The 23525-nt window shown below is 44.9% G+C and overlaps 1 protein-coding gene and 1 long non-coding RNA gene across 2 annotated transcripts in view; one reads left to right on the top strand and one right to left on the bottom strand.

Annotated features, from left to right (window-relative positions):
- LOC117533359 overlaps nt 1-834 on the top strand; it is a 1168-nt gene extending 334 nt beyond the window's left edge. The window contains exons 2-3 of the long non-coding RNA XR_004567051.1: nt 55-146; nt 549-834. This is a non-coding gene — a long non-coding RNA (uncharacterized LOC117533359). The remainder of the gene's footprint in view (nt 1-54; nt 147-548) is intronic.
- The window catches only part of eps8a (epidermal growth factor receptor pathway substrate 8a), a gene marked incomplete at its 3' end in the record, with an annotated part of 20895 nt that extends 11100 nt beyond the window's left edge, over nt 1-9795 (bottom strand). Inside the window, 3 exon segments of the mRNA XM_034197055.1 lie at nt 4302-4369; nt 6115-6186; nt 9670-9795. Coding sequence (XP_034052946.1) covers nt 4302-4369; nt 6115-6179 — 133 coding nt within the window.
- Nucleotides 9796-23525: the final 13730 nt, after the last annotated feature.

The raw sequence follows: 23525 nt of genomic DNA, 5'->3' as shown, positions 1-23525 counted from the left end.
TGTTAAAAACATCTTGCATTATGATACAGGAATTTGCTGGCTTTGTGTTTACAGAAGTACCTGACTAAGCCTGACTTTTGTGCAGCCTACGGATGCTCTAATCACCGCAGTCTGCAAACAAGAACCCGTGGGATCACCTTTCATGTGTAAAATATGACAATATTATGACTAAAATTAGGATAATAGTTAGTTACTTAGTGGATGTATGTACATTACAAGTCCTGCTACACAGGATCAGTGGGGCTATGTGAGATAATAGTATTGCAAGATTGATGTTGACCCAGCCTCTTTAGAATATGTTGCTACCATTTCTTTACACAATTATGTAATGTTTCTTTTGGACACCTTTTTTATTACTCTTAGTGTGGTTGTCTTATTCTTAAAGTAGGCTATACATACATACATACATACATACATACATACATACATACCAAATATATGATAATTTCGGTGTGTATTTTTGTCCTTACCCTTAATGTTAAAGGAAAGAAGGGAGGAACATGTTGACAATAATTTATATATCTGGCTACCTTTCTCACGTTTTTAAGGTTTCCAAAAACCGGAGAGAGGAGGAGGCAGTGGGAACTCGCCCTCAGAAGGGACATCTTCAGGTTCCATGAGACGCAGCACTATGTTCCCCACATGTTTATGTTTGCTCAGTCTAATAAACCCATAACATGGTTGTGAAAGAATAGCAAAGCTGAGGCTGGACAATGATTGATTGTTGGTGTGCCATGTGTCACCGTGTGTCTTATTGGTTTTGTGTTATACTGTATTTTATTGTGTGCAGCTGGTCCTTATCTCCAAGACACATTTAAAACAAATAACCTTGAACCTTGAAGCCCCATCTCTCCCCACCTGCTCCTGCTTCCTACATCCCCTCCACACCACACCAAGTTGTTCTTCTTAATAATAGTAATACATTTATTTTGGGGGGCCGCCTTTCATAACACCCAAGGACACCTTACAGGGGCATAGGGGCAATATAGGGAACAATTTAAACAGTGGATTTTGTGATATATCAGCAAACCACAAATGGACTACAGAAGGACACAAAAGGACAGTTTATATTATTATTGGTCTTTTTTCAATAACATATTTAAAAGGTTCTGGATTTGTTTACAAATCTAGAAACTAAATACAAAACTAGGATGATATGAAGATCTCATGTCAAAAATAATTGTGATAAATGAGACAGCACTGGCCTGTCTGTGAGCAGATGTTATGTTGGTTTGGTTCTTCTGATAAAAGTGTGAATATCTAAATAATATACCAACATATGCTATTGTCATTAGTTGTGTCTGTTCTTCAAGCTAAGGCATTGCTACATTAACAACTCTTGGCTTACAGAGTGGTAACATGAGACCCACTTTTATATATAAAATGTATTTTAATTTTATAATTTATTTTAAATATTAACAATATAATAAAATAAATGGTATTATATACACCGGCAAATATTTAATATAAATACCGTGTGTATAGCTATTGCTTTATCTGATTAATGTTATTTTCATATGAAAGTCCATGACTATAAGTATACAGTATCATAACTACATCTTTGATGTTTATAAAAAACCAAACCGTTTGAAAATTGGTTGAAAATTGAGCAAGCTATGGTTATTTAAATAGTAAACCATAATGTTATGAATGAGAGAACTGCCTGTAGCAAGATGGCGGCCAAGTGGCAACGTCGGTCTCCATTGGCCAGCAGCGCGGGTGAGTCATGTAGTGTTTATATATATCTATGGGTGGGACTCCCAGCAGCTTCTACTGAAGCCAGTCCCCAACTCCGGGGACTTCCGGTCGGGGACTTTGGGCGGCAGTATACGCCGTGAAGTGGTTTGCGGCCTGCCAGTAAAACCAAAGCAGAAGAAGTGACGTCAGCGGCTTCATTTGCCTAATCCACCCCCAGGTTCAAAGAGTCCTCATGAACTAAATTCTCATGAACCTTTGTGGGAAAAGTACTGCGGTGTGAATGCGCCTAATGGTATACTAAAATCCATGTGAAAAAAATTGCTTCTCACTGTTCTTAGGTCAAATATTTATATGTGATTAAAAATGCGATTAATTTCGATTAATTAATTACAAAGCCTCTAATTAATTAGATTCATTTTTTTAATCGAGTCCCGGCCCTAATATATATATATATATATTCACATATATACATATATATATGTATATATGTGAATATATATATATGTATATATTCACATATATACATATATATATGTATATATGTGAATATATATATATGTATATGTATATATGTGTGTATATATATATATATATATATATGTGAATAATTAGGTCTAACTTAATAGAATAATAATAGAATAAAAATCAGGGTTTTAACAACATGGCTCTGTCGTTAAAACTTTTGATTGAAATCAGTTTTTAGTTTCCGCTACAGAGTAATGATCAACATGTTCTCATTATTAAAAGTAGGAGGAGCCACGTTATTAAAACATTAAAACATTAAAATCACACAGATTTCACTCTGATCTCACTGAGAGGCTTTTTGTGTTTGGCCGACGAGCGCAGGAAGTACATTTCATCTAGTCCTGTTAACGAGAGGAGGGTTAATGAGGAGAGGGTTAACGAGGAGAGGGTTAACGAGGAGAGGGTTAACGAGGGGAGGGTTAACGAGGAGAGTTAACGAGGGGAGGGTTAATGAGGAGAGGGTTAACGAGGAGAGGGTTAACGAGGAGAGTTAACGAGGGGAGGGTTAATGAGGAGAGGGTTAACGAGGAGAGGGTTAACGAGGAGAGGGTTAACGAGGAGAGGGTTAACGAGGGGAGGGTTAACCAGGGGAGGGTTAATGAGGAGAGGGTTAACGAGGGGAGGGTTAACGAGGGGAGGGTTAACGAGGAGAGGGTTAATGAGGAGAGTTAACGAGGGGAGGGTTAACGAGGAGAGGGTTAATGAGGAGAGGGTTAACCAGGGGAGGGTTAACGAGGAGAGGGTTAACCAGGGGAGGGTTAATGAAGAGAGTTAACGAGGGGAGGGTTAACGAGGAGAGTTAACGAGGGGAGGGTTAATGAGGAGAGGGTTAACGAGAGGAGGGTTAATGAGGAGAGGGTTAACGAGAGGAGGGTTAATGAGGAGAGGGTTAACGAGGGGAGGGTTAACGAGGAGAGGGTTAACGAGGAGAGTTAACCAGGGGAGGGTTAACCAGGGGAGAGTTAACCAGCGGAGAGTTAACCAGGGGAGGGTTAATGAGGAGAGTTAACGAGGGGAGGGTTAACCAGGGGAGGGTTAACAAGGGGGGTTAACAAGGGGAGGGTTAACCAGGGGAGGGTTAATGAGGGGAGTTAACGAGGCGAGGGTTAACCAGGGGAGGGTTAATGAGGGGAGGGTTAACGAGGGGAGGGTTAACCAGGGGAGGGTTAATGAGGAGAGTTAACGAGGGGAGGGTTAACCAGGGGAGGGTTAATGAGGAGAGTTAACGAGGGGAGGGTTAACCAGGGGAGGGTTAATGAGGGGAGGGTTAACGAGGGGAGGGTTAATGAGGGGAGGGTTAACGAGGGGAGGGTTAACCAGGGGAGGGTTAATGAGGGGAGGGTTAACCAGGGGAGGGTTAATGAGGAGAGTTAACGAGGGGAGGGTTAATGAGGGGAGTGTTAACGAGGGGAGGGTTAATGAGGGGAGTGTTAACGAGGGGAGGGTTAATGAGGGGAGGGTTAACGAGGGGAGGGTTAATGAGGGGAGTGTTAATGAGGGGAGGGTTAATGAGGGGAGTGTTAACGAGGGGAGGGTTAATGAGGGGAGGGTTAACGAGGGGAGGGTTAATGAGGGGAGGGTTAACCAGGGGAGGGTTAATGAGGGGAGGGTTAACGAGGGGGGGGTTAACCAGGGGAGGGTTAATGAGGGGAGGGTTAACCAGGGGAGGGTTAATGAGGAGAGTTAACGAGGGGAGGGTTAATGAGGGGAGGGTTAACGAGGGGAGGGTTAACCAGGGGAGGGTTAACGAGGGGAGGGTTAACGAGGGGAGGGTTAACGAGGGGAGGGTTAACCAGGGGAGGGTTAATGAGGGGAGGGTTAACGAGGGGAGGGTTAACGAGGGGAGGGTTAACGAGGGGAGGGTTAACCAGGGGAGGGTTAATGAGGAGGGTTTAACGAGGGGAGGGTTAACGAGGGGAGGGTTAACGAGGGGAGGGTTAACGAGGGGAGGGTTAACCAGGGGAGGGTTAACGAGGGGAGGGTTAACGAGGGGAAACACTGACTTTAACCTACAATATGACAGCTTATTGTATGTGTATTTTATAATAGCTGAGATACAGGATGAACCCTAGACTCACCGTAGAGAGCTTTGGCACCGGACTTGGCTTTTTGATGAAGAGGCTCCGGAGACAGCGAGCCATGGCCACTGAGAGAGAGAGAAATACAATTATTTTAAATATACATTATTATTTATTTCAATATTCAGTAACAGTTCGCTGTGAGTTTCTCTGAACTCAAACTCTGCTGCTTTCTCAGTTCCTGGCCGTGATATCTGGTGTTTGTTTCTCGGTGTGAACACGAGAGGACGAATGTCTGACAGCTGGACGTCATCGCGACTCGCTGCAGAGAAACTGGATATTTTCTCACGTTCACACTGTTATTTATTCTGACTGATGACATCATCTATAATTGATTAACGAGGAGAGAGAGACCTGCTCACCTGAAAACACTGACACTTGTATTTGTACTGCATGTGCAGCACTTTGGCTCGACCACAAATCGTTTTAAAAATGTGCTATAAATAAAACTTGATTTGATTTGACAGTCATTTAAAGAAAGCACCTTTTATCCGACACTGACTCTCCGGGTCAGAGAAAACACGCTGACCAACACATATGTGAATATATATATTTCTAGTGTTTTCAAATATTTACTGTGTATTTATTGGGCTTTTATTGTGAAGGGCAAGGTGCCGTAATGCTGTGTTCATTTAAAAAAGGTAGAAAGAGGTTGTTAATTCAAATGCAATATCTTTCCACACAAATTAGTGATAATATTTTGCTCAATTTTGACAGAAAATAGGAGTTATTTCAGCCAATCAGGAGAGCCGATTATGCTTTCAACACATTATTTCAAAATAAGAGTGCGTTCATTTTCTTACCTAATCCAAGCCTGCATTGAAAGAGCTGCCTAATAATAATAACCTGAAAAATATCAGCTTTTCACACGTGTTTTATTCTGAAAATACGTTGTTTTTCAGAATAAGAGTTGTGTCTTTTTTGTTCGGATTACATTTTTTAATTCAAACGTGTTTTATTCTGAAAATACGTTGTTTTCAGAATAAGAGCGCAGTGCTGAGTGAGTGTGTGAGCAGATTGTGAAATTAGCCGCTCAGATTAAATAAGAGGATCAATTAGAGGCGAGCTCCAGTTTCCCTGCGTCAGCTCTGACTCTGAACACACCGTGATCACATGTTAAATACATATTAACTGCATACATGTATTAACACTCCCTGGACCAGTCGTCATGTGACCAGTCGTCATGTGACCAGTCGTCATGTGACCCTAAAACTCTCTAATGTAATGCTTTATCTGAGCGTTCCTCACATGAAGCTGCAGGTATAGAGTTACGCTGATCATTACATATTCATTTAAGGTTCTTTAGACGCAGCAATATTTACCCTGTCGTGCTCACAGACTGTTTATCAGCTGAAACTGATACAAACGTGGAGCAAAAACACTTAAAAACACCTTTAATTATTACTTAAATTGTCTGGAAAAACACCTTAAATATAATATAGGTCAACCTGTCTGCTGTTCTGCATGCATTCACCAAAGCTTAACGTGACTTTAGCCGTAGATAATAAATACATTAAAAACCAAACTCTTCAAAAAGAGCTTTTAAAAAAATGTACATTTAAATGTTTTAAAGAATAGTAAATAAAATCACAAATGAAATGTAATGCAATACTGACATGCTAATATGCTAAGCTAACATGCACGTGACTTTCCACATCGATAATAAATAAATGAAACACCTAAACTCTCAAAAGGCGCTTTTTAAAAATATACTTTACAAAAAATAAATCCCAAATTAAATAGATTTGATCGAAAACAGACATGCTAACATGCTAAGCTAACATGCTAAGCTACCATGCTAACAGACACTGACTTGGTGGGTGAGCCGTAGGACCCGAAGATCCCCGAGGCGAGAGGCGGAGTTTCGTATCCGTTCATCCTGCAGCTGGAACACAAAACATAGAAGAAGAGAATCATCATTATTAATAAAATCACCCTCTGTCCGAAACTACTGATTGAGCTAAGTATCGCTGGTGTTTTATTTGGTTGTTTAGCCCCTCAGGCTATAATCATGTGTATTTTCTCCATTCCTGTTCATGTGTACCCTCTCAATTATCACTGGCCCCGTGTATCTCCTAATCGATATAACCGGCCTGCTCTCGTCTATCTCACGTGCTCCACTGAGATCCAGCATCTAGTTTCAGGCGGCCTGTGGAACTGCCAGTCAGCTGTTCCTAAGGCTGACTTCATCTCTGGCTACGCCTCCCTGCAGTCTCTGGATTTCCTTGCTCTCACTGAGACATGGATTACTCCATCCAACACATCCACCCCAGCAGCTCTCTCCACAGCATATTCCTTCTCCCATACACCCAGACCAACTGGCAGAGGAGGTGGCACTGGTCTCCTGCTCTCTCCCAAATGGAGCTTTTCCCTCTTCAAGCTACCTAACTTCACTCCTTCCACCTTTGAGTTCCATGCCGTCACAGTAACCCATCCTATACAGTTAACCATTGTTGTTCTCTACCGTCCACCAGGCGCCTTGGGGGACTTCTTGGAGGAATTAGATAATCTCCTCTCACACATCCCTGAAACTGGCCCTCCCGCTGTACTTCTCGGAGACTTCAACCTCCAGACGGGGAAGATAGACAAACTAACATCTCTGTTAACCGCCTTTGCTTTCTCACTGTCTCCGTCCCCACCGACTCATAAAGCTGGCAATGTCCTTGATCTCATATTCTCAAGGAACTGCGCTACTTCTAACCTCTCTGTAAACCCGCTCCACACATCCGATCACTTCTTCATTTCATTCTCTCTACCCCTTTCCAAACATAACAAACTAATCTCTTCTCATCCTGCACCTGTCCGCCGTAACCTTCGCTCCCTCTCCCCCTCTACCTTTGCCTCATCGGTGCTCTCAGCCCTCCCTTCCTCTGACTCGTTCCAACTACTGCCTCCAAACTCTGCTGCAGAAACTCTCCTCTCTACTCTCTCATCCTCTCTGGACTCTCTCCCCCTCTCCCCCTCTCCCCCTCTACCTTTGCCTCATCGGTGCTCTCAGCCCTCCCTTCATCTGATTCGTTCCATCTCCTGCCTCCAAACTCTGCTGCAGAAACTCTCCTCTCTACTCTCTCATCCTCTCTGGACTCTCTCTGTCCTCTCACATCTCGGCAGGCTCGTCAGTCCCCTCCTGCTCCCTGGCTAAATGATGCACTGCGTGCTAATAGAACCGTCCTTAGGGCAGCAGAGCGGAAACGGTGGAAATCCAAACACCGTGACGACCTCCTAACCTATCAGGCTCTCCTCTCCTCTTTCTCTGCTTCGATCTCTCAGGCAAAAAATGCACTTTCTTTCAAGATAAGATCCAATCTTCCTATTCCAATCCTAAAAAACTATTTTCCATCTTCTCCTCCCTCCTGGACCCTCCCAAAGCCCCTCCCCCCTCCTCACTTCTGTCAAGCGACTTTGTTACCCACTTTGAAAAAAAGGTTGATGATATTCGCTCTTCTTTTTCTGACTCACCTCTACTCACCGCTGGGTCACCAGACCCTCCTTCCACCAACACACTTACCTCCTTTTCCCCTCTCTCTCCAAGTGAGGTTCTTACCCTCATTACCTCTGCCCGCCCTACCACCTGTCCTCTGGACCCTATCCCTTCAAACCTCCTTCAGACTATCGCTCCTGATATTCTACCGTTTCTCACCCATTTCATCAACACTTCTCTAACTTCTGGTCACTTTCCAAACAGTCTCAAGGAGGCAAGAGTAAACCCTCTCCTAAAGAAACCCACTCTCAACCCGTCTGATGTTATAAACTACAGGCCTGTCTCTCTCCTCCCGTTCCTGTCTAAATCACTTGAACGCGCTGTCTTTAAACAACTCTCCTGTTATCTCAATCAGAACAACCTTCTGGATCCGCACCAGTCTGGTTTCAAGGCAGGTCACTCCACAGAAACTACCCTCCTTGCTGTCACGGAGGAACTGCACACTGCCAAAACTGCATCCCTCTCCTCTGTCATCATCCTGTTGGACCTGTCTGCTGCATTCGACACGGTGAATCATCAGATCCTCCTTCGCACTCTCCAAGAACTTGGAGTTTCAGGCTCTGCACTTTCCCTCCTCACCTCATACCTGAAAGACCGTACCTACAGGGTGACTTGGAGAGGGTCTGAGTCCGACCCTTGTCAATTAACTACAGGGGTCCCTCAGGGCTCTGTTCTTGGTCCCCTCCTCTTCTCCTTGTACACAAACTCGCTCGGATCAGTCATTAGCCCGCATGGTTTTTCTTACCACTGCTACGCTGACGACACCCAATTAATTCTGTCCTTCCCCCGCTCAGAGACCCAGGTCGTCGCACGCATCTCTGCTTGTCTAGCTGACATCTCTCAGTGGATGTCTGCTCACCACCTCAAGCTCAACCTTGACAAGACTGAGCTGCTCTTCCTCCCGGGAAAAGATTGTCCCACTCTTGACCTGACAAACAACATCGGCACCTCAGTTGTTTCCCCGACTCAGACTGCAAGGAATCTGGGTGTGACCCTAGATAACAACCTGTCCTTCACTGCAAACATCGCTGCTACAACCCGTTGCTGCAGATACACGCTTTACAACATCAGGAAGATACGTCCCCAGCTGACTCAGAAAGCCACGCAGGTTCTGGTCCAGGCTCTCGTCATCTCACGCCTAGACTACTGCAACTCCCTCCTGGCTGGTCTACCTGCATGTGCCATCCGACCTCTGCAGCTCATCCAGAATGCAGCGGCTCGTCTTCAACCTTCCTAAATGTTCCCACACCACTCCGCTCCTCCGCTCCCTTCACTGGCTTCCGGTAACTGCTAGAATCCACTTCAAGACACTGGTACTTGCTTACCGTGCTGCGAATGGATCTGGCCCTTCCTACATCCAGGACATGGTTAAACCGTACACCCCAGCGCGTGCACTACGCTCTGCATCAGCCAAACGACTCGCTGCACCCTCGCTGCGAGGGGGACCCAAGTTCCCATCAGCAGAAACACGTGGGTTTGCTATCCTGGCTCCAAGATGGTGGAATGAGCTCCCCATTGACATCAGGACAGCAGAAAGCTTACACACCTTCCAGACTGAAAACTCATCTCTTTCGACTCCACTTCGAGCGATAGAACTATTAACAAAGCACTTATATACTAATAAAGGGCTGGCTTATCTAAAGCCAGTTGAGTAGCACTTGAAATGTTTGGCTCGATGAAACCTGATGTACTTTATGATTCTGTTTTCTTCAAGGTTGTATTTTGTTGGTCGAACGCACTTATTGTAAGTCGCTCTGGATAAAAGCGTCAGCTAAATGCAATGTAATGTAAAAACCAGAGCCGCTCTGATTGGTTAGCTGGCCGGCCTGTGTAGTGATTGGTCTTCCCAGCTTAGAGATGTCCCGCCCCCTTTAGCCTATCACGTACAATGTGTTGGAGCTGCTAGGCAATAGGAGCGCGAGTTTTCCGTATCGATGTCACTGTGTTCCGTAGTGATGTCTCTCTGTTCCGTAGTGATGTCACTGTGTTCCTTAGTGATGTCTCTGTGTTCCGTAGTGATGTCACTGTGTTCCTTAGTGATGTCACTGTGTTCCGTAGTGATGTCTCTGTGTTCCGTAGTGATGTCACTGTGTTCCGTAGTGATGTCTCTGTGTTCCGTAGTGATGTCACTGTGTTCCGTAGTGATGTCTCTGTGTTCCGTAGTGATGTCACTGTGTTCCGTAGTGATGTCACTGTGTTCCGTAGCGATGTCACTGTGTTCCTTAGCGATGTCTCTGTGTTCCGTAGCGATGTCACTGTGTTCCGTAGTGATGTCTCTGTGTTCCGTAGTGATGTCACTGTGTTCCGTAGTGATGTCACTGTGTTCCGTAGCGATGTCACTGTGTTCCGTAGCGATGTCTCTGTGTTCCTTAGCGATGTCACTGTGTTCCGTAGTGATGTCACTGTGTTCCTTAGTGATGTCTCTGTGTTCCGTAGTGATGTCACTGTGTTCCGTAGTGATGTCTCTGTGTTCCGTAGTGATGTCACTGTGTTCCTTAGTGATGTCTCTGTGTTCCGTAGTGATGTCACTGTGTTCCGTAGCGATGTCACTGTGTTCCTTAGTGATGTCACTGTGTTCCGTAGTGATGTCACTGTGTTCCTTAGTGATGTCTCTGTGTTCCTTAGCGATGTCACTGTGTTCCGTAGTGATGTCACTGTGTTCCTTAGTGATGTCTCTGTGTTCCGTAGTGATGTCACTGTGTTCCGTAGTGATGTCACTGTGTTCCGTAGCGATGTCTCTGTGTTCCGTAGTGATGTCACTGTGTTCCGTAGTGATGTCACTGTGTTCTTTAGATCGTATAGATAGATCTCTAATGTGTTTCAGTGTGTGCTGTTTCCACTGAGGGTCAGAGTGAAAGTCAGAGCTGTGAGACGCAGGGCAAACAGATTATAAATGAATCAGAGGGTGATCTCACTTCCTGTTTGATCTGCAGTTACTCGTTAACGTCTGACTTTCAGAAAATACAGAAAACATTAACTTTATTAATGTTTTCTCTTTAATGTTTGAAAACACACTTTATATTAAAGCACAAAGAAAAAGGACTTCATGTTTAATCCTTGAAGCAGCGGATACAACTGTGTGTGTGTGTGTGTGTGTGTGTGTGTGTGTGTGTGTGTGTGTGTGTGTGTGTGTGTGTGTGTGTGTGTGTGTGTGTGTGCATGTGAGTGTGAGTGTGTGTGACGTGTGTGTATCCTCTGCAGTGTTTGCTCTGCGTCACATGACGTCTTATCGGCTAGATACACACACACGCATTTGAATGTCCAGTTAAACATTATGATCTATTACAACGACTCACTGTGACCTGTGTGTGTGTGTGTGTGTGTGTGTGTGTGTGTGTGAGCTCTTAGTGTGATCAGTGTGTGTTAGAGCTGATAACATGTTGTGTATTCAGATGTCACCTGTAAATCTAACAGATATCTGCAACACAACAAGAGAACAGCTTCCCAGGCTCTTCTCTGATTGGTTAGCTGGCCAGCTTTGTTGTGATTGGTCAACCTGCTTAGAAGATGTCCCGCCCCCTTTAGTTTAGTTTATAAGGACATCAGGTTCTCTCAGGAAGTCTCACCCTGACTCTAATAACCCTGTACACACACACAGAGAGCTGATTCATGTGTGTGTGTGTGTGTGTGTGTGTGTGTGTGTGTGTGTGTGTGTGTGTGTGTGTGTGTGTGTGTGTGTGTGTGTGTGTGTGTGTGTGTACAGTACAGTCTGATTACTTTTCCCAGGACTCCCTTTGTGTCTCCATGACGACAGCAGGCAGTAAAGAGCCTGAGAGGCGACGCTGAGGGAGAAAAGAGCCCAGGCTGCAGAAATATATTATTATATATATATTTATATTGTGGATTTAGACAGCAGCTACATAATGCATAATCAACGAGACAATACAACTGGCATTAAATACAACATTATAATGACTTTAAAATACTGCATTGAATCTCCGAGGGGCTCTCCTGATTGGCTGAAACAGAGAGCTCAGTTTGAATGAGGTCATATGCAGCCTCATCTATTTCCCTTTAGCCTACATACACAGAGAACATTGCTTTATTTCCTTTAACCCACATGCACACACCACTAACAGTGTAACTGGTATATCCATGCTAACAGTTCCCCTCCACTGCCAGCGATTGTGCTAAGCTAGGCTAACGGTGTTGGGTTGATTAACGGAGATCTCCTCTGGCGGTTAATCCATAACGACCCGCTTCATATCGACTGATCAGCAGCAGCGGGGGGGGGGGGGGGGGGGGGGGGGGTGGGGGGGGTGGGGGGTGATCAGAGGAGAACAACTAGGAGCAGAAGATCTGAGATTGAAATAGTAAATTAAGGAGCAAAAATTAAATATATTATGAGATTAAAATTGTTTAAAAAAATCAAACAGTTTTACAGAGCCAAACCACTTTAGGAATTTAAAATGTTAAATGTATGACAAGACAATGGTAGGGGAAACACTGCAGTGACATCACTACGGAACACAGTGACATCACTACGGAACACAGTGACATCGCTACGGAACACAGTGACATCGCTAAGGAACACAGTGACATCACTACGGAACACAGTGACATCTCTACGGAACACAGTGACATCGCTAAGGAACACAGTGACATCGCTACGGAACACAGTGACATCGCTACGGAACACAGTGACATCGCTACGGAACACAGTGACATCGCTACGGAACACAGTGACATCGCTACGGAACACAGTGACATCGCTACGGAACACAGTGACATCACTACGGAACACAGTGACATCACTACGGAACACAGTGACATCACTACGGAACACAGTGACATCTCTACGGAACACAGTGACATCTCTACGGAACACAGAGACATCGCTACGGAACACAGTGACATCGCTACGGAACACAGTGACATCTCTACGGAACACAGTGACATCGCTACGGAACACAGTGACATCTCTACGGAACACAGTGACATCGCTACGGAACACAGCGACATCAGCGACATCACTACGGAACACAGCGACATCACTACGGAACAGTGACATCACTACGGAACACAGCGACATCACTACGGAACAGAGACATCACTACGGAACACAGCGACATCACTACGGAACACAGCGACGTCACTACGGAACAGCGACGTCACTACGGAACAGAGACGTCACTACGGAACAGCGACGTCACTACGGAACACAGTGACGTCACTACGGAACAGTGACGTCACTACGGAACAGAGACGTCACTACGGAACACAGAGACATCACTACGGAACACAGAGACATCACTACGGAACAGAGACATCACTACGGAACACAGAGACATCACTACGGAACAGAGACATCACTACGGAACAGAGACATCACTACGGAACAGTGACATCACTACGGAACAGAGACATCACTACGGAACAGAGACATCACTACGGAACAGTGACATCACTACGGAACAGAGACATCACTACGGAACAGTGACATCACTACGGAACAGAGACATCACTACGGAACAGTGACATCACTACGGAACAGAGACATCACTACGGAACAGTGACATCACTACGGAACAGAGACATCACTACGGAACAGCGACATCACTACGGAACAGTGACATCACTACGGAACAGAGACATCACTACGGAACAGTGACATCACTACGGAACAGCGACATCACTACGGAACAGAGACATCACTACGGAACAGAGACATCACTACGGAACAGTGACATCACTACGGAACAGTGACATCACTACGGAACAGCGACATCACTACGGAACAGAGACATCACTACGGAACAGAGACATCACTACGGAACAGCGACATCACTACGGAACAGAGACATCACTACGGAACAGTGACATCACTACGGAACAGAGACATCACTACGGAACAGAGACATCACTACGGAACAGAGACATCACTACGGAACAGAGACATCACTACGGAACACAGTGACATCACTACGGAACAGAGACATCACTACGGAACAGTGACATCACTACGGAACAGAGACATCACTACGGAACAGAGACATCACTACGGAACAGAGACATCACTACGGAACAGAGACATCACTACGGAACAGAGACATCACTACGGAACAGTGACATCACTACGGAACAGTGACATCACTACGGAACAGAGACATCACTACGGAACAGAGACATCACTACGGAACAGAGACATCACTACGGAACAGAGACATCACTACGGAACAGAGACATCACTACGGAACAGTGACATCACTACGGAACAGCGACATCACTACGGAACAGAGACATCACTACGGAACAGAGACATCACTACGGAACAGAGACATCACTACGGAACAGTGACATCACTACGGAACAGAGACATTAATCTTAATGTGCAGCAGATTGAGGCTTTATAGAGACAAGACTTCCTGTGAGTTTCACAATGAACGCTCTGATTGAGGCTCTACAGTGAGCCCCTCCCTCGGGGGGGTCGCGACCTTAAAGTCCTGCAGGACACATGCTGACCCACTTCACTGTGACACACCGGACACATCACACTCCTCATGTTATTATAGAGGACTGGAATAAAGTGACTTTTTATTATTTTCTTACTAAATAAAAAGCAGAAAAAACCATAAAAACAAAGAGAATGAATTCAGAATAAAGATCGAAAGATCCTGGACTTTATAAATACTTTGTAATTAAAATAGCAGAGAATTCCACATAAATGCCAGCATGGATATCAGTGCTGGGGAATAGTAATAAATACAAATAAAATATGAAACACTGAAATAACTATATATTTTGATTGTAGTTTTATACATTTTCTTAATATATGTATATATGTAGTTATATATAAGCACATGTATTGGCATAATTCATTTCTACTATTATTGATTCTTTTTTCATTCAATTTAATGTATGATTGATATATTTAATGTATGATTTATATATTTAATGTATGATTGATATATTTAATGTATGATTTATATATTTAATGTATTATTGATATATTTAATGTATGATTGATATATTTAATGTATTATTGATATATTTAATGTATTATTGATATATTTAATGTATGATTGATATATTTAATGTATGATTGATATATTTAATGTATTATTTATATATTTAATGTATGATTGATATATTTAATGTATGATTGACGTTGTGCTGCAGGGCAGGAGAAAGGTGTTAATGAACAGATAACAAAGTGTTCTTAGAGGATGAACCCAAAGCTCAAAACAAACCATGATGATATTTATTTGTTCAGGTTTTAGAAAACAGCAATAAAAATGACACTGGATGCAGTTTGTCACACTTTGCCATGACGACGACGATGATGACGACGATGATGACGATGATGATGACGACGACGACGACGATGACGACGATGATGATGATGATGACGATGATGACGATGAGGATGACGACGACGATGATGATGATGATGACGATGATGAGGACGACGACGATGAGGATGATGACGACGATGATGATGACGACGACGATGATGACGATGATGATGACGATGATGACGATGAGGATGACGACGACGATGATGATGACGACGATGATGAGGACGACGATGATGACGATGAGGATGACGACGATGATGACGACGATGATGACGACGACGATGACGACGATGATGACGACGATGATCACGACGATGACGACGATGACGACGATGATCACGACGATGACGACGATGATCACGACGATGACGACGATGACGACGATGATGACGACGACGATGACGACGACGATGATGATGATGGCGATGATGATGACGACGACGACGATGAGGATGACGACGACGATGGTGATGACGAGGATGACGACGACGATGAGGATGACGACGATGAGGATGACGACGACGATGACGACGATGATGATGACGACGACGATGAGGATGACGACGACGATGGTGATGACGAGGATGACGACGACGATGAGGATGACGACGACGATGACGACGATGAGGATGAAGACGACGATGATCACGACGATGACGACGATGATGACGACGATGATGACGATGAGGATGACGACGACGATGGTGATGACGACGACGATGAGGATGACGACGACGATGATGAGGATGACGACGACGATGACGACGATGAGGATGACGATGATGACGATGATGACGACGATGACGATGACGACGATGATGATGACGATGATGATGATGACGATGATGATGATGATGACGACGATGAGGATGACGATGATAAGAGAACGATATGTTCTGAGCAGCACCATGATGATGATGATGAGACGATAAGAGAATAATACTTTTTTGAAAAAAACATTAACGCCATTAATTATTCTAACGCATCTTTTGTCCTCGGCCGCCCCGTAGTGACAGAGCGCATCAAGTTTAAAACACCATCCAATCCAAGCACGCTGCTGACAGCCCGCTGCTGACAGCCCGCTCTGCCGCCCGCTCTGCCGCCCGCTTGCGGCGGAGGAGACGCCTGGACTCGTCTACGAGCAGCAAGCTTTCAACAAAGATCGCTAAATGGGTGGCGACAGCTTGAAGGCCAATTCACACACACACACACACACACACACACACACACACACACACACACACACACACACACACACACACACACACACACACACACACACACACACACACACACACACACACACACACACACACACACACACACACACACACACACACACACCACACACACACACCCACACACACACACACACACACACACACACACACACACACACACACACGAATCATAATAATGTATAAAGCCGGCGTACCTGTGAGTTCCTCAGGTGCGTCGCTGCTTGCTCTGAGAGGAGATTACTGACCTGCAGGATTTACTGCTGACCAGCTTAAGCTGCTAATCAATGACGGACAGGTGGGGGCGGGGCTTAGAGGTCAGCTAGCGCGTATGGGCGGGGCTTAACAATCTTAAGTAGTGTCTCTACTTTAAAGAGTTGAGGACAGTTTGAGGAAGGTTTGTGGACCGTTCTCAATCTGTCCTCAAAGAGTCCTCAAAGTGTCCTCAAACTGTCCTCAAAGAGTCATCAAGGAGTCATCAAACTGTCCTCAAAGAGTCCTAAAACTGTCCTCAAAGAGTCCTAAAACTGTCCTCAAAGAGTCCTAAAACTGTCCTAAAACTGTCCTCAAAGAGTCCTCAAACTGTCCTCAAACTGTCCTCAAGGAGTCCTCAAACTGTCCTCAAACTGTCCTAAAACTGTCCTCAAAGAGTCCTAAAACTGTCCTCAAAGAGTCCTCAAACTGTCCTCAAACTGTCCTCAAAGAGTCCTCAAACTGTCCTCAAAGAGTCCTAAAACTGTCCTCAAAGAGTCCTCAAACTGTCCTCAAAGAGTCCTCAAACTGTCCTCAAAGAGTACACACACACACACACACACACACACACACACACACACACACACACACACACACACACACACACACACACACACACACACACACACACACACACACACACACACACACACACACACACACACACACACACACACACACACACACACACACACACACACACACACACACACACACACACACACACACACACACACACACACACACACACACACACACACACACACACAAGTAATCCAAACGGAAATATCTTCCCTCCGTAGTATTTGATCATTTGCTAATAACCAATCAGATCGATGGATTCCAGAGAAGAGGAAACTTTGAAGGCCTTGTTCTCAAAGTGAGGACTCGTGACAGTCGTTATATAATGTGACATATTTTGCTTAATATTTGGAGAACAACAACAATCCTGATATCATTAGAAAGCTAGGAATCTCCTCTTTCCAGCAGTATACGACTCACAATGTGTCTTCGGGTCAATGCAACTGACTTCGATGGAGCAGGTCACTTTGCATAACAGGAAGAATATGTACATTTTAATCCAATCAAATAGGACATTGTCACACCATTCAAATGTATCCGTGTACATTACAACCAATAACAAAGCTTAGAGGTGTTTATTTGTTACGTTGTTTACGTTATGTGTTACGTTGTTTACGTGATGTGTTACGTTGTTCAGTGTGTGTCAGTCGTTAACCTGGATAGATACACTTGCAAACATGTCAGAAGAACCGGCGCATAAGAAACTAAATACAGTCAAACTAAGCTGAAATTCAACAACTTGAATGTCACATCCCTGACATCCACACCTCCAGAGCCTGGTCCTTCAACCATAGAACCAGCTCCGGAGCCTGGTCCGTCAACCATAGAACCAGCTCCGGAGCCTGGTCCTTCAACCATAGAACCAGCTCCGGAGCCTGGTCCTTCAACCATAGAACCAGCTCCAGAGCCTGGTCCTTCAACCCAGAGCCAGCTCCAGAGCCTGGTCCTTCAACCATAGAACCAGCTCCGGAGCCTGGTCCTTCAACCATAGAGCCAGCTCCGGAGCCTGGTCCTTCAACCATAGAACCACCTCCGGAGCCTGGTCCTTCAACCATAGAACCAGCTCCGGAGCCTGGTCCTTCAACCATAGAACCAGCTCCGGAGCCTGGTCCGTCAACCATAGAACCAGCTCCGGAGCCTGGTCCTTCAACCATAGAACCAGCTCCGGAGCCTGGTCCTTCAACCATAGAACCAGCTCCAGAGCCTGGTCCTTCAACCCAGAGCCAGCTCCAGAGCCTGGTCCTTCAACCATAGAACCAGCTCCGGAGCCTGGTCCTTCAACCATAGAGCCAGCTCCGGAGCCTGGTCCTTCAACCATAGAACCACCTCCGGAGCCTGGTCCTTCAACCATAGAACCAGCTCCGGAGCCTGGTCCTTCAACCATAGAACCAGCTCCAGAGCCTGGTCCTTCAACCCAGAGCCAGCTCCAGAGCCTGGTCCTTCAACCATAGAGCCAGCTCCGGAGCCTGGTCCTTCAACCATAGAGCCAGCTCCAGAGCCTGGTCCTTCAACCATAGAACCAGCTCCAGAGCCTGGTCCTTCAACCATAGAGCCAGCTCCAGAGCCTGGTCCTTCAACCCAGAGCCAGCTCCAGAGCCTGGTCCTTCAACCATAGAGCCAGCTCCGGAGCCTGGTCCTTCAACCATAGAACCAGCTCCGGAGCCTGGTCCTTCAACCATAGAACCAGCTCCGGAGCCTGGTCCTTCAACCATAGAACCAGCTCCGGAGCCTGGTCCTTCAACCATAGAACCACCTCCGGAGCCTGGTCCTTCAACCATAGAGCCAGCTCCGGAGCCTGGTCCTTCAACCACAGAGCCAGCTCCGGAGCCTGGTCCTTCAACCATAGAACCAGCTCCGGAGCCTGGTCCTTCAACCATAGAATCAGCTCCAGAGCCTGGTCCTTCAACCATAGAACCAGCTCCGGAGCCTGGTCCTTCAACCATAGAACCAGCTCCAGAGCCTGGTCCTTCAACCACAGAACCAGCTCCAGAGCCTGGTCCTTCAACCATAGAACCAGCTCCAGAGCCTGGTCCTTCAACCATAGAACCAGCGCAGCCAGATGAACCCCAGCAGCAGCTCTGCGGCCGCAGAGGCTGTCAAATCGTTGACCCGAAACAGGCTGGTTCCGACTGCATGGAGGTTTGTTGTCGGGACATTGTGACGGGCCAATAAAAGCTTATTTGGGCAAAGAGAAGGTACTTCAATGCAGAACGGTACAAAAACAGAGAGTGGTTCATTATTTGCAAAACCACTAAACGAGCCTTCTGTGAAATATGCAGATGTGATGCTGTCAAACGGCTCGTAACTTTCTCCAAATGTGGAGATGACAGCTTTGTAAATACCGAGTTAATAACTGGAACTTTTCACAGAGCTTACTTCAGTCAAACACCAGTCAACATTCAGCTTGTCAAACAAGAGCTTAGCAGGAAACGAGGAGAGATGGAATGATGTGTGGGTCTGTGTAGTTTAATGTAAAGGAAAGGAGTGAGCAGAGGGTCGAGTTGTCCATTCTTGTTCTGTTTTCTCTGACCATCTTCCTCCTGAAGACCCTCTCAGACTTTCATTTGCTCGCGCTACTAAAGAGACACGTTACCATGGAAACCAAACAATGGTGTAGCTGTATTGAAGTCCGAGTGGAAACAGTAACATTTGGTGCGTTATGTTAGAATGAAACAAATCAGATTTAGTCATAAATTGGGAGAAATGCGGGAGAAATATGACCCCGGGAGGAAAACGGGAGTCTCCCGTGAAAATCGTGAGGGTTGGCAAGTAGGCTGTGTCACATACACACGCACTCTTTGCCCCCCCACTTCTGAAATGAATCCGGCGCCGCTGCTTCCCGTGAACACTTTAATCTTCTCTCTGGAACCAAAGCCTCACTGATTACACAACGCTGAGCTCAAAGGTCCTCCAACAGTTCAGCATCAGCACATCTTTCCAAGAGCCCGGTGACCTCTGACCTCTGGAAAGAATGCCTTCATGTAATATCCCCTCATCCAATCAGCAGAGACGATCTGTGATCTCTGCTTCGCACTACGGAGGCCGAGAATCTCATCAATAGTTACCTTTCTTTTCTTAATGTATCGTATCGTGGCAACGTATGGAGATGCACATCCCTACATCACACACAAAATACACATAACTACTAGCCTACAGAGAGGCAAAATAAACTATAAAAGGGCATAAAACCATCACAAAAAGACCACAAACAACAACAACAACAACAACAACAACAAAGAGAATGTAGAAAACAAAACCCCACTTTATTAATCTCGTCTTCTGCTCAAACTAACCCTTCAGCTGAAATCACATCACACCGGAACCTTTCGTTTTAAAGGAGATACAACGTCGGAGACCTTCCGCAGGGGCGGTTCTAGGGGGGGGGGGCAGGGGGGGCCAGTGCCCCCCTAACACTGACCTCTGACCCCCCTAACAATTAAACGTTGTTTTTTTTTAAAATGTATATTTTCTGGTACTCGGTTTGCCAAAAACCGCAGGATTTTGTTGCTGTAATGTGAGATTGTGCAGACACCCTTATGTAAAGTAGAGATGTAACTGTTCATTAGGGTTGGGTATCGTTTGAATTTCCACGATTCTGATTCCGATTCTTTGAGGGGCAGGGTAAAAAAAATGATTAAGTTCTTGTTGAGAGAAACAAGCAAACCGGCCTCTCAGGGAAACCGGGAAGAAATGTTTGAACATTTGAAAGTAAAATGCTTCAATCTGGTGCACTTTGAGCAGAACTACTAGAGACTAGATCTAGGGGGTACAACTCTAAACACCCATATGAAAAAGATCGGTTTACATTTCAATAATTAAATAAGTATGTGAACCAGTAACCCATAGCCAATAACAAATACATGGAACGTATTTTATTTTTGTTGTTCATTCATATCTTATTTTACTATTTTATTTATGGATATTTTTGTATCTCTCCAGTTTAAAACGATATGTCTGGTTTACTGTCCTATAGTATACACTGGAATGATTTCAAACCTGTTTTATCCCAATCATTATAAAGGAGTGCCTTGGAAATATGTGTTTACATAAATTGTGATCAAAACGTTTGAGTCCCACTGAGATAACTTAGACTAAAGTGAACTATCTAAACACTCAGAGTCCTTTACCTCACTGAGCTGTAGTTATCAGCCTCTCAGTCTGACTGGAGAGAGCTCTCCCTCCACATGATTGCAGAAACATCTTCTTATAGCCGTTAGAGCAGCTAGCACCAGATGCTAATAACAACAGCGCGTACCGGTCCCTTTCTCCCTCCCTCTCTCCCACGCTCACTCGCACGTTGGCTGTGAGCTGCGGGTGCCAGATAAGCCAACATCCCCCATTTTCATCACTTGCAGCGCCCATCGTACAGGGCAAATGAAACGTGTAACCGTGGTGAAAAGGGTGTTACATTTACTTAATTATGAATGTTGTTACATCAAGGCCGAACATTAGGATGAGCCCCAACGGTCAAACATTTTTTTTCCTCCCAGAGCTGTCAGCGCAGCGCCTCCACAGATCTGGCGCCCTAGGCGAACATCTACAACACCAGTGCGACGGGCCGGCCCTGGTCTCAGCTTACGCTGTAGGAAGTGTAGGTACAACGCTACATTTCCCGCCCCGCCGCAGTCACACAGTAGGCTACGGAGAGCGGCGAGAAACATTTCCTCAGGTATCGAAAGGCGGAACCGAAATTCACATGTCTAAATGATGCCGTTGGAATCGACATGTTGGAACCGGTTCCGAACCGGAACCGGTTCTCGGTACCCAACCCTACTGTTCATTGCCTTTATTTTTATATAAATATGGTGTTAGTGCAAACATTGCACTATAACTTGAGCTGAAGCTAACAGTAATAACTATAAGATCTATCTGAAACAAATAAGTGTACTGAAACAAATACCAGTAACTGTATTGCATTGTTTTCTTATACACAATTACTTCATACTGTCTAGTTCTCTTTTTCGTCCTGCATTTATTGCCCCCCTCAGAAAATAACTGGCCCCCCAGTGGCCCCCCCCAGTCAAATTGGTCTAGAACCGCCACTGACCTTCCGGTAACCCCGGAGGAAACAATGCTGCTATCTCTGTCCTGCCTAGCAACCGGGCTCCATTCAGGACAAACCAAACAAAAGCACGCAATGTACCAAACTCCACCCAAATATCCGAGTATTTAACGAAAACGTGAGTATAATGACAAATAAACGTTGATTTAAAACAAAAATTGTTCACAATAAGCTGTTTGGGTTAGTTCTGATGAACTCGGCAAGTATTGTATCTACTATTAAGCTCTGCATTTTGAATGAATTCTTTAATAATCTGAACACACAGGCACAAAATGTACCAAACTCCACCCAAATGACTGTATTTAACGGAAACGTGGGTATAAATGAAAATAAACGTTGATTTAAGACTAAACTAGTTCCTAATAAGCTGCTGTGGTTAATGCTGGTGAGTTCTGCATATAGTAAGCCCTGTATTTATCATATATCTCCTCATAAACAGACAACCTGTGCGGCGCGCTCACAGGTACCAATCTCCACTCAACTTGCTGTATATTTAATGAAAACGTGGATATTGATCAAGATATGTGTTGATTTCAGACAGGAGAGTTCATAGTAAGCTGTCTTGGTTACTTCTGATGAATTCAGCTTAATCATTTATTCACTATTAAACATGTATTTTGAATAAATAGCTAAATAAACGAACTGACAACCTGTGGGTCTCAATGCGGAACGTGCAGCTGCCCTTCGCCTTTGTACCAAACTCCACTCACATTACTGTGTATTTAAGGAAAACTTGAGTATTTATCAAAATATATGTTGATTTCAGACTCGACCAGTTCATAATAAGCTGTTTGATTACTGCTGGTGAGCTCGGCATATATTTAATTCACTATTGAGCCCTGTATTTCTCATACATCGCTAAATAAACGTCCCACTCCCCGTTATCTCCTACTACTACGCAACGTTCATGTTCCTCTAAGAGGCGAGGGGAAACAGCAGTAGTGGGAATACAAGTTGTATACATATTAATATACTAACAGGTATGTGTGGTGTGTGTACACCGAGTAAAAGATGTGATCCCGTAGATTCCTGTACTCGTGCTATTGAGTGTGTGTTTTCATGTAAACATCTACAGGATCATATAATGCATGTTCTTCCAAAGAGGTCTGGTTTAAAGCACCGACGGGCCAGAGAGCAGATCAAGTTGCCTCTTGTTTTACATTTTCTGTAAAAGCTCTAGCAATTAGACCAGATTATAATGAAATAATATATTTATTTAGAGACATTTCCCTGTAAAATGTGCACAGAGAGAGATGTGTGTCTGCAGGAGGGGGTTTAATGCAATTATTAAAGAGCAGCTTACCTGCATCA

This window comes from Gymnodraco acuticeps, unplaced genomic scaffold (assembly GCF_902827175.1).
Source record: "Gymnodraco acuticeps unplaced genomic scaffold, fGymAcu1.1, whole genome shotgun sequence".
NCBI classification, from domain to species: domain Eukaryota; kingdom Metazoa; phylum Chordata; class Actinopteri; order Perciformes; family Bathydraconidae; genus Gymnodraco; species Gymnodraco acuticeps.
The sequence above is the reverse complement of the archived record's forward strand: the minus strand, read 5'-3'. Positions and strand labels throughout refer to the sequence as shown.